We start from the raw sequence: 12,189 nt of genomic DNA, 5'->3' as shown, positions 1-12,189 counted from the left end.
GATTTTAGGCGCTCTTCACTGCTAGGATTCGGCTATTGCTGCAAAATACCATATCCTCTTTACACATCCTCTTTTTAACTTGGCCCTTTTCCACGTGCCATAAATGGGCGAGGCAGCCTCTGAGACATGGGGAGAACCACGCTGCACTTCCCTGGGGAAGATTCGGGACTTAAAGATTCTTGCCTGGGCGATGGGGTAGCCAAATCTGCGCTCTCATCTGATGTGTGGTAGGACAATTGTAACTCTTTGGCTGCAGCTCTCCCGTTCTTTGGGTTCTGCAGCCTGCAATCTGAACGATCAGGAGCTGTTATCCAAGAGCTGAGAAGAGATCTTTCCCATAGGCTGCAGTTTTGAAAGGGCATCTTATGCTAGCCATCACCTCATGAGGATTAGAGGTGTCAGCTTTTTGGTGGTATTCTTTATGCAGGGATTTTTGCGGCATGCTAAGTCTGTGCAACCTGACTTCGCAGCTTTGGCAAGGTAACGTTCAGGTTCATGGGGACTTCCTTACAAGTCACAAAGGTCCTTCTTTGTCAAAAGAGGAAGGTGTCCTAGTTTTTCAGATATCAGAAACAAGATACTGCCTGACACTCTGTCAGCTGTACTGGGGCAGCTGAAATGCCAGATGGAGACAGGCTTTCCTGGTTCCTTTTGTTTGTGGCTTATCCATTATGATTAATTATCAGTGGTAATTAGTATCTAGTTTATGTTCACTATTGCAGTATATCAAGTCCCTAAAATGTTTGAGGCTGGTGTTCTTTGAGAAACTTATCTGTATGTCAATGGCTGGCTGCACGAGGCACCTCACTTAATGGATCTGTTCTCAAAATGCTCTCAGTTCTGGTCCTTCAGTGTGAAAATCAGCCTCTGTTTTCTGCTTTTACTGCAACAAATTGACAATTTGTACAGTCAATTACAGACCTGAGATGCATCTTGTACAAAACATTTCCCAACAGGCTTAAGATTATGGACCTAAGATTGTAGAGCCCCAAACCTCCTTTGCATGTATCATTGCTGAATCCTGCTGGTCCAGCAACTGTGTCACTGACAGCATTTCAAGGAACTGCTAATCTCTGGCAGAAATATCAGTGGCAAATAGCTGTCCTAATTGATTGTGCCTCATAGTGAACCATGATCCTCTTTCATGCCAGACGTACATGCAAATGTCACTTTGATCAACAAGGAAATAATGGCTTGCCTAAAGCCGCTGTCGGGGAGACCTCTGTGAGTAACGTAAGTCCTTCAAGTGTCAAAAGAGAGCCACTACAGTAGTAAAGGCTGAGTCAGGCACAGCTCTTGGATGCCAGAGTCCAAGGCACTGGCAGTCCTCCAGCCCCAGGAGCAGGTGACGACCGCTGAAGCTTCCCTGGTCCCTGAGAAAACGGAGAGTAGTATCTCTGCACTTGAGGTCTCGGCATTGAAGGTTGGGCTTGCTGAGCTCTACAGCCCGTGTGCAAGGGTGAAGCAGAAGATGCTCAATAGCGCTAGCCTCCGTGAGTGAATTCCCAACCCAAAACACAATATTTAGACCTTACCTGTTCAAGTCCCAGTGTACTCTTGCGCTAATGTTAGGTGTGATGTTAAGGCAGTTCTTTCCTAAATAGCAAAACCAAAGCATGGGAAATAAGAGATGATCTTAGTGTGTTCCCACCTCATTTCTGCTTATGCTAGGCACAGGGTCGGTAACATGTCTTGGCAGTCCAGGGGGATGTGAAGTGGTGGTGAAATTGTTACAAGACTGTACTTAAGTTGGGCAGAGAGATTCTAAGCAACTCTCCAAGCTGTGTGCCGGCTTTGTTTGGAATAGTAACCTATTTTGGGGGGAATTCTTTAAGGTAACTATATTAGAGTAGCTGTTTCTGTGCAAAACATGCAAATGCACTAAGCAGGCTGCGTACCCTGCAGGGTTTTGTACATCTCCCTGGGATGCAAGCAGTGTGCCTGCTAAGGCGTTTTTGCTAATACATGAGATCAGTGTGACTATGTTCTTGCAGAATAAGCTGTCTCTGCATATTCCTAGAGCGAGCAGGCCAGGAGTCATTGGGCAAAGCTTTCTTCTAAATATAAAAATGATGTAGTAAAAATTACCCATGGTCACTACGGTGCTAGAAAGCACTGTAGCTGTGTTAACTGATGTGATGTTAAAACAAAGACGTGCGTGAAGACATGCACAGCTTAAACAGAACCGATGCCAAATGCAGATTTTTCTAGAGTTTGCCTTGTCATGCTTAACTGCTTGTGAAAGACTGCTGCAGCCCAGTGAATTCATGATGCAGTCAGGCATAGTATTGCTAATGAAGATGGGCTCTGGGAGAGAAGGGGGGGTCCTTACTTAGTGTAAACTTTAAAATACCTTTTGTGTTAACGACTGCTTCTTCATTACTAGGCAAGACTTTTTGATGAACCTCAGCTGGCCAGCCTTTGCCTAGAGAACATAGACAAGAACACATCAGATGCCATCAATGCGGAGGGGTTTACAGACATTGATCTGGGTAAGCTTTTTTCCCTCCTCCCTCTACATGCTTTCATAACGAGCTAGCCTCTAAAGTTATTACAGGTTAATACTTGGCTCTTCTCTTTCGTGGCTTTGCTGTTCTGGAGCAATCTGTTGAACGACCAGTCTCTGGCACTAAGTGCCTAGAGACAAGGCATTTGCAAAAGAGCATGCTGGCTTGCAGAAATATCCTGGAATCTGCTTACTTTGGTGCAACTTGAGTTTTCTGGGCATGATACAAAGCCCGTTTCCTCTGTTGATGTTGGCAGGTTTTGGGTGGGTGTAACTTGCCTTCTTTTGTGGAGTTGGCATTGTTCCCTGAGTCTTTGTCAGGTTTTGGAGTTAAGGTGTTGTGTTTTTGGAAGCAAGAACTGGCTATTATAATTATCGTATACAGTTTTCAAACTTGCTGGGCACAGTTAATAAACACTAAAATTCAAACTTTAACCTTCTTCTAATGAGATGGACTATGGAGGTAAGGCACGGGTAACCTTCTGGCTTTCATGCTGCTTGCTTCATCCAATTTGATGTAAAGTTGCAATTCATTCTACTGCACTACCATTAACGTGCCAATTAATTGAGCACTGTTTGCTGCTCCAGTGAATTACTTGCTTATGGAATATGCAAATATATCTTCCTCAGAGGCTGCAGGCAGCACTTTTGGGAGATGCTGGTTTTTCAATTGCTTCTCTTTTACTTACCTTGGCTGTACATAGGGTACTTCTGGCTAGGTAAAATCGGGTGATTTGGGTTAGTGCCTAAAGTTGTCACTATCTGTCCTGCTTTGCAGACACCCTGGTTGCGGTGCTGGAGAGGGATACCCTGGGGATCCGGGAGGTTCGTTTGTTTAATGCAGTGGTTCGCTGGTCGGAGGCTGAGTGTCAACGGCAGCAACTTCAGGTGATTCCAGAGAACAAGCGGAAAGTACTGGGCAAAGCGCTTTCTCTTATCCGCTTCCCATTGATGACTATTGAGGAGTTTGCAGCAGGTAACTGAACAAAGGCGTTTCTGGCAACCCTGCTCTTTGCTTTCTCTGAACTACAGAGGATCAAGTATATGAAAATGGATTTTCTTTGTGTATCCTGTAGTAATTTAAATTTGAGATTATCCCCCATTCCCACTGATCTAGAAAATCTACTGTGTAAATGCTGTTTTCATCCATGGTCATTCACTCTTGTTTTAAAGACTGTGGTGCTCCATCAGGTCGGATCATAGCTGACTGTACTCATCGTATGTTTAGATGGTTACTTTCTCATTCAGCTGAGAGCAAAGATCCAAACAGGGGTTCACATGCTTTCCTTTCTAACCATTCCAAGCGTTTAAACTACACAAAGCTAATGGGATTGCAAATAATTGATGTTGATTGTAGCCTGCTCCCAAAGAGAAATGAGGATGTTTCTCCCCATCCTTTATTTGCTGCTGCCTGTAATCCAGTGGTGGTGTTGGCCGTGTCTTGCTGATGCCTTTCAGAGCAGAGCCCCATAAGAGAAAAAACTTTCAAAATGTTCTTTGAGCTGAAGAGTTGGTGTTGTTTAGTCTGTGTCTCAAAGCATTTTTTGAGTTTACATTAAGCTCTTGATCTACAAAGATGTCTAAATCATTTAACAGTTTTTACTAAAGATTTTTTTTGTTTTGTTTTCATTGCCTGTTGTCTTTGACTTCATACTCTGGTGATTCTCCAGGGATTGAAAACTGGCAATTGGCTTAAATAGTTTTCATGCTAAAAGACACCGTGGAGCCATTTTCAAAACCGAAACTTGTTTTAGGCTGCAGTTATGTGTACAAAGAAGCAAAAAGGGTCACTGACACCACTTCCTTTGCAAATCACTTCTCAAGGCAGAGATGGCGTCAGCTTATCGACAGTTAACGTACGTGTTTCAAGACGAAGAGGGATATTAGTAAGAAGTAAATCTGTGCTTAAAACTTGGTACCCGCTTTCTATTTTGCCTGTCACAGCTGCGATGTGGTCTTAGAGACGTGAATCTCTTCAGAAACGGCTTGGTCAGGGAGGCAGAGATCCATTCATCCGAACTGGGTAACTTTCCTTTCTGTTGGCACTGGGTGAAAACACGGCACGCTGTTCCTCGGTGTGCATCATGCCAAACAGCAGCGTTGCAGGAGATCGCAGGCTTACGATCCGGCTTGATGGGGGAGAGCATCCTCCTTCTGGATAGCGCTACAGCCGTCAGAGTAGCTGGAGTATAACAAGCTTTGCATTTTTCTGTAGATCCTGTTTCTTTCAACCCTTCCTTCGGATCTTGTATCATTCTATCTCACTGGGAGGAATGTGTTAATTTTGGCATATTTGGGTTGAAGCCTTTGAGCTGGGAATGTCAATGCCCCTCCCCATGCTGTCTGTCACAGCTGCCTGTTCGACTTGGATCTTTGGTTAGTCTTCTTGCTTTGAGAGAAACTCTTAAGTTTTCTCCATCCACTTTAACCTAAAAGATGAACAAAAGAAACCCCAAACCTGAGAGGCTGCGCTGGTCAGCAGTTCCTTAAACAAGGGACTACCTTGGAATTGCTTCAGCTTTGTCCTTTTTCTGAGTTTCTGAGTGACTCCGGTTTCTTTGGTGATCACAGCAGAGGTAGGAGAGGGAAACCACTCCCCTCCACCCTCTCTCCCAAAAGAAAAGAGAGAGGGGGGGGAAAAAAAAAAAAAAAAAAAAAGGATTTTTACAGGCAGTGGTTTCACCAGTTTATTGTATAATCTGGTATCGAAGATGGAGTTTTGCATGAAGATGTTTTAACTGGCAAATGTGTCACTCCCTTCCCTTAGAGCAAGTAATTTGAAACATTTGAGAATTGAATTGCAGCAACACAGGATAAGTTTAGACATGATCAATGACAGCTAATTTTTGCTGAGCAAAGTATCCATAAGCTCATTTATCTGTTAACAGTCGACTTCCTTAAATTCTTTCATCTCTACCTATTGCAGCCTTGGACGACATTATGTCTGTGTAACATCATGCTGAATTTAACCAACTACAAGTCTTTTTGGACCAACAAGTAGCTAGGCATTTGCTTCCCACATTAAAGAGCACTTAATGCTATTGTTTCTCCAGTATCCAGTAGTCTTGTTTCTCTTAAAAGCCTCTTGCAAACAGAGGTGCAGAGCAGCTTTTGACTCTTACGCTAAAAGACTAATTTTTACCCGGTTCCACTTTTGAAAGTATTCAAAGTAGTTTCCAAAGCTTGAGTTTAGCATCACTTTGGAAAAAACGTCTAGTTGCTGGAGAAAAGATGAGAACGTGTTTCAACTCTTCCTAAAATTGCTAGCATTTTTCCCTAGGTTCTACAACAAAGGTATTAAAAAAACTAAACCAACCCAAAGCAGAGATTAAATGCCCGGAGGGCATTTAAGGAGGGAGGGTGTCAAAGCAAGGCATGAGCTGAACCACCTTTGTCTTGACTGAAAAATACTGCTGTACTTTCTAAGTTGATGGTAACCAGGTGACATTCCCTCCCTCACGGGCTTTCATGATGTCTTAACAGTAATGTTATAAAATACCGCTGTAGATGTATGAAAATCCCTGTCTCTTACCGGTGTTATCATCTCCTGAGGGAGTGGGGGAAGGATTAGCTGCATGTTTTAGGTTTTTAAAATGTTATAAAATACCGCTGTAGATGTATGAAAATCCCTGTAAAACCAGTCCTGTTAGCCAAATGCATTTCGGCTCTGCGGAGCTGTGCGCTTAATCGCCGTTTCATGTACGTGCTCCATGCAGAGGCTCTGCAGTCCATGACTGGCGTGCAAATAAAGGCAGGCAGCTCGTTTCTGTCTGGGGTTTAACTTCCTGACGCACCAGCGAGATCCCACGTGTGATGTGGGTTTGGCCCACTCTTTAGCCGCAAGTCAAGTTTGCCTCCCCATGTAAATCCCCAAAGGATCCCTTCTGGTTTCTGAAGGCTGACGGCGTCGCTGCTTTCATGCTCCTTTGCAGGGCCTGCCCAGTCGGGAATCCTCACGGACCGGGAAGTGGTGAGCCTGTTCCTCCACTTCACAGTGAACCCGAAGCCGCGGGTGGAGTTCATCGACCGACCGCGCTGCTGCCTGCGGGGGAAGGAGTGCAGCATCAGCCGTTTCCAGCAGGTGGAGAGCCGCTGGGGGTACAGTGGGACTAGTGACAGGATAAGGTCAGCTTCTCTGCTAATTCTGCCGCTGATAGATTCATGTTTACTGAGCTTTGAGCCTACTCTAAACCCGCAAGGTTACGTGCTAGACCCTGACTTCCACCGTATAAACCCCAGTGCGAAGGGAAAGCGTTTTGCTGGGCAGAAGCATCGCCTGATGCGTTAACCTGCACGTGCAGCTGCAGGCTGCCACTTTGCTCCTGTATTGGCAAAGGTTTCCAGCAAACGTGGCCCTCCAGCACAAGCCTCTTGGGGGATTATTTCTCTCCTTTTCAAGTGGCTTCCTGCAGCTGTATGGGCACGTAGCGGTTGGGGTCACCAGGCAGCTCATGGCTTCCTCCTGTGCCTGGGTATGTCGACTAACCAGGGCTCCATCAGGCTGGTTCCCTGCTCTATTGTAAGTGTAAATGTGGCTTGTTGAGAGCCCTTAATCTTGCCTATTTGAGGGAGGGATTAGGATAAAATGCTTGCTGCGCCTGCTTTTCTGCTAATATCTAGTTTGTTAGACCAAAGCTTGTAGAGAAACAGCAAAGCCCAGTCATGGTGACAGAGACGTGGAGGTGTGGCATGGCAAATGGTGGTTTGCAAGCCTTGTGTGGCCAAACGATTAGAGTAAGACAGGAGGTAATCAGAAAGCCTTGGTTATTTCCCGATTCATCTTTTGTACTGGGTGGAAGAGGGACTCGCATTAATACAGTTCTTTAAAATTTTTAAGCCTTTTTGTTGATAGTTCTCCTGCCTGTCGATAGAGCTGTCGGTTAGATCTTCTGGTCCATTCATCCCCTTACAGGAGATAGTAATTGGAAGAGCTGCTAGCTGCAAACACTTACTGCTCTCAGCTCTAACGTTCAGAGACCTTTTGGAGCTTGTATTTGACTTCAAGTTCAACTGCTGGCAGCATCAGGGCCAGTCTTCAGCAAGGCTTGTGTGCAGTTTCAACACTGAATATTTTATGCGGGTTGCAGAACAGTGGCTTCTAGCCTGCCGCAGATGTTTGTTCTTGAAACAGGCAGGACTGAAGGAGTTGGTGGACGGGTGAAGAAATTATGTTGGCCGTTTGGCAGGCGCTGAGGCTTTCTGCTACCTGAGAAGATGGAGCTGTAGTGGGGCAGTGGGGTGAATATCCTTCCCCTTGCTGCCTTAGGCAGCAGGGATTCCTGCGTTCAGGAGCTGTTGAATCTTATTTTCTACTCTTGGGTAAATCTTGAGTGCAGCTATATCTGGCAAATACTCAGAAGCACATTAACAATTCTCCTCCAGTACTCAGCAGTGAAATATCTAATGATGCTTTAAGTGGTCTTTGCTGTTACCTTGCTGGAAAGACTGCTGCTGCCGTGAGGGTGGGCACTGTTCCACGCTCTGCGGGCTACCCTGCCTTTGCCTGGCTGGTGTTTTTGGATGCTGACATTGTACCGCAACCTCGAAATGCTTTCTGAGCCTGGACTCTGAAGTTCAGTGATGGGATTGTACAGCTTTTTATTTTACATGAGCAAACAAAATTATTGCCGGCCCATTAGGACAGTCAAAGGTGTAAGCTTACAAATTAGTTTCTGTAAAGGATTTCGGTTACTAGAAAGAGTTGCACTTAAAACTGTAGTATGTTTGATTAAATCATAGGTATAAAATTAAAGTGAATGAAGATATTTGTGTATCGTCCTTGTACTAAAACAATACAGGAGTGGCAAGTTGGTCTTACTTTCCTGATCTGTTCCTGCAGGTTCTCAGTAAACAAAAGGATATTTGTAGTTGGGTTTGGATTATACGGATCCATACATGGGCCAACGGATTACCAAGTAAACATACAGGTAATTCTCTCTACTACGTTAAAAATACTTGCTGCTGTAGGGACTGACCCACACATTTTAGTGAATATGCAACAAAATCTTAAGTCAGAAGGGACTGTATTTGTTTTCTAGATAGGGTGGTTGGCAGATGTAATGAGGGCCAGATGGGGCACTGGGGATAAGAGGGATTATTGCTCTTGATTTTATGCAACCTCCCGTTGCATGCGTCACTGCTGTATCTCCCCAAGTCCGCTCGCAGCCTTGGAAAATATGTCTCGGAGAGTTGTGACACAGTTTGAGAAGAAGCTGTGCAAGTTTTCCCACGCCGAGCAGGCCAGGCCAATTCTGCCCTGCAGGTGCTGCAGCAACAGTTGGGTGCTGCAATAGTACTTGGACCATCTTTTGCTCCGAGCTGAACAAATGCAGTGGAGCAGCCACGGTTCAACAAAGGAAGAGAAGAAAGCGACTGCTGTGTCTGTGCTGGGCCTGCGCAGCGCCGACGTGCGGCCTCACGTCGTCAGTGTCCTGTTTGAGATGACGAGCAGGACTGAGGGAGACTCAGTTGTCGGAAGTCCATTGTGACCTTGTTCAAAGACTGGGGCGGCTTACGGAAATGTTATGTGCCTTGTTCTGGCTGCGCGTACGTAACCCCAGTCTGGATCACTTGAGAAGAACCTCCCCAGGAAAGTTACCCCAACGCAGCACGGCTGATGTGACGAGCACAGTCTGTCAGCACGTCTTCCTTAATTGTCAGGGTCTCCTTCTAGTGCCCCTGAGCTCTTGGAGGAGAAAGGCAGGTGAAGATCTAAGCGCAGAACGTCAGCCTGCAGTCCTCTGCCAGGCTTCGGGGTAAGGAGGGATCGTCTTGGGCTGTTTGGGACCCGAGCCCGCAGTTGTTCGGTGCGATCGCAGCACTGAAGACGGACATAAGTAATGGGGTAGTGCAGTCGCAGTGGGGCTGGTCAAACTGTTGAGTCCCTCGGATTCAGTCCAGTTCAGGGGACACACGCCTGCACTGGTGCAGGGCAGCGTTCAACTAACTGTGCAGATTAAAAGTTAACTCGTGTCTTACAGATCATCCACACAGACAGTAACACGGTCCTGGGGCAGAACGACACGGGGTTCAGCTGTGACGGATCATCAAACACTTTCCGGGTCATGTTCAAGGAACCTGTTGAGATTCTACCCAACGTCAACTATACAGCATGTGCTACTCTAAAGGTACCGTCCTGGGGCGGCGTGGGTAGAAGAGAGGCTTATAAAGATAGGTGAAAGCAGGCTTCTGTAGTCCCTTTAGGGCAACACGGTTCTTGCTCTGCATTTTTCAAGGCCTGTAGTATAATCTCGAAGGTCTGCTCTGTAGTCCTTCACCTGGTGGTGCAATATGCATGTCCACCACCAGCATTCGGAGTTGGTTTTTAACTTGTCTTGCAAGTGTATGGTAATTAACAGGCTACGTTAGTGATGAAGTGATGGGATTTTTTTTTTTGGTGTATACAGATAAGCTGTCAGTTCTGCAGGTTTGTAACCCAGAGCCTGCCTGCCGTGGCTTAAAAAAGTTGATATTTAACTCGTTAAATGCAGTGTTAAGTTCTGTTAGAGACGAGAACTTTGCTCAAAATATCTGAGGTGCAAGAACCAGAAAGAAAAGGGAGGTGTTGAGATCTCCAGAGCTCATTGCTTCGGGCCAGGCTGTGAGGCCAAACCTCCCAGAGTGTGCCTGGGCAGCAGGTTCCTGCGGGGCTGCGATCCCTGTCTTGATCTGTTCTTGTCTTCTGTGACCGTCGCAGGGTCCAGATTCCCACTACGGAACCAAAGGACTGCGCAAAGTGATCCATGAATCACCAACAACGGGAGCCAAAACCTGCTTTACGTTCTGTTACGCGGCTGGGAATAACAACGGCACTTCTGTGGAGGATGGACAAATCCCAGAGATCATCTTCTACACATAGTGCAGCTGCGGAGCTGGCTCTGGACTCTTCTGTTCTCTTCCCCGTGACCTTCCAAACTAAATTTCTGGCTGAGTTTGACCACACCAATTGGAGCCACACTAGCCAAAGGTCTCAGTAAAATCATTTCAAAGCTCATGTTTTGCCTTGTGCTAGTGATTCTGCTGCTATCACGTACCAGACTAACTGGTATACCAGTATCATTTGTAGGTTGTCTGTGGCTAGTCATTTTTCACTTTACTGATTAATCCTATCTAACAACATGCATTTTTTTGACTGTAATGAATGTAGATGCTTTTCCACCAGTCAGAAGCATGGAAACGAGTGGCTCTGGTTGTGGTTATACCTGCTGTGAGGAGATAATCCTGCAAAAAGACACAGTCAAGGGCTCTGTGGCCCATCCTCTTCTGCTCGAGCTCAGCAGTCGAGGCGAGACGGTTTGCCACGCCTGCCCGGCAGCGCCGCTGCAACGGCGGGGCTGGGCCAGCCCGTGCCTGGCGCCTTCCCTCCCGCCAGCCACGGCGCGTGCAGCCGCCTTCAAAAAGTTACGGAAAGTGGCCTTTTCCCTGAGGCTTTGCTGTTTCAGCACTACACGGTCTTGAGGGAGACCTCAAAACTAGAGCGCCTCTGGAGAGACTGCGGCGTTTTCATGCTATTCTCACTAATTTGTGACAATCCTTTACCTTGGGCAGTTGGCGACAGCGAACTGCCCTCCCCTGCGGACGGCCCGTGGCCCTGCGGACTCGGGAAGGGGCAGCGGCTCTGGCCGGGCAGGCTTTTTCTCCCCTGTGTGCAGGCTGCCGCGCTGGGGCCTGGTGGTGCTTCTTTCAAACTCCGTAGCGTGTTTCAAACGATGGGTGATCCTCAGATAACCCCCAGCAGCCTTCAGCAGCAGGGCACCCGCGCTAGTCATTACTGTGCTCATCAAATCCTTTGCAGATAGTGTCGGGGTTTGACAGTTGAAGCAAGCAAGGGAACTTGCCTCACCTGGTCCCCCGTTCCTGTGTATTGCTGCTGTTTTCGTGCACGTTTCAATGCACTTTCTCTTTGTTTCTGTGCATTGCTAACCCACCCCTGGGCCGCTTCAGAGCGTGCTGCCCTGATGCGAAGTAGGAAGATGTGCAACTGCCTGTTACCTAATAACGCAGCAGATGGACAAGGATTTATGAAACAGTTTAGGAAAACAAAGATTTTCTGTTTGCCTGTGTACGTTTGCACAGTCTGCCTGTTCGGACAGGCGCAGGAGGAAGATGCGGTATTTACAGATATCACCTGGCCGTTTTGCTCGGTAATCGTGAAGACGTCCCCTTCTCACCTCTCCAGGGCCGGTTGCTTTTCCCCATAAGCAGGTACGACTTTAGCTGAGCAGGGAAGGCGCCGTCCTGCCGGGGAGGAGGCGGGTGGCTTGTGCTTGTACTTGTGGCTGCCTGAGCAGCCTCACGGTCGCTGCCCGCTGGTGAAGCCTACGAGACTCTTTCCTCCCCCTCCTCTGCAGAGGGAGCTGTAATTAAAGGACTGCTTGGCAGCGTGGCCAGAGCCTTTCCAAGTCCGCGCGGGACTTGCTGGCCGGGGTGGTGCTGCCTCAAAGCCGAGGTTCTCCTTTGCAAACCTCCCCCGCTGCTCCAGGCACGCGAAGCCGTCATAACTCGCAGCGGTTGCCACCTTATTTAGCTGCTAGAAGGTAAAACCTGGTTGTCTTTCGCTGGTGTGGATGGCTCGGTGCCTGCTCGCTCGCTGGGGAAGTGACATCTCCTCCTCTTGCTCCCTCCGGTCGGGTCTGTGGCCGGCCGGGTATCTCCTCATCAGCCGTGCAGCAGTAATACTGTCA

At 47.2% G+C, this 12,189-nt stretch overlaps 1 protein-coding gene across 1 annotated transcript in view; it reads left to right on the top strand.

Annotated features, from left to right (window-relative positions):
* The window catches only part of BTBD2 (BTB (POZ) domain containing 2), a 15,404-nt gene extending 5,029 nt beyond the window's left edge, over window positions 1-10,375 (top strand). Inside the window, exons 3-8 of the mRNA XM_009574817.1 lie at window positions 2,387-2,492; window positions 3,285-3,482; window positions 6,439-6,631; window positions 8,346-8,433; window positions 9,487-9,633; window positions 10,203-10,375. Of these exons, the coding sequence (XP_009573112.1) occupies window positions 2,387-2,492; window positions 3,285-3,482; window positions 6,439-6,631; window positions 8,346-8,433; window positions 9,487-9,633; window positions 10,203-10,364 (894 nt within the window). The 3' untranslated portion in view covers window positions 10,365-10,375. The remainder of the gene's footprint in view (window positions 1-2,386; window positions 2,493-3,284; window positions 3,483-6,438; window positions 6,632-8,345; window positions 8,434-9,486; window positions 9,634-10,202) is intronic.
* The last annotated feature ends 1,814 nt before the right edge of the window (window positions 10,376-12,189 follow it).

This window comes from Fulmarus glacialis, unplaced genomic scaffold (genome assembly GCF_000690835.1).
Source record: "Fulmarus glacialis isolate BGI_N327 unplaced genomic scaffold, ASM69083v1 scaffold20523, whole genome shotgun sequence".
Lineage (NCBI taxonomy): Eukaryota > Metazoa > Chordata > Aves > Procellariiformes > Procellariidae > Fulmarus > Fulmarus glacialis.
The sequence above is the reverse complement of the archived record's forward strand: the minus strand, read 5'-3'. Positions and strand labels throughout refer to the sequence as shown.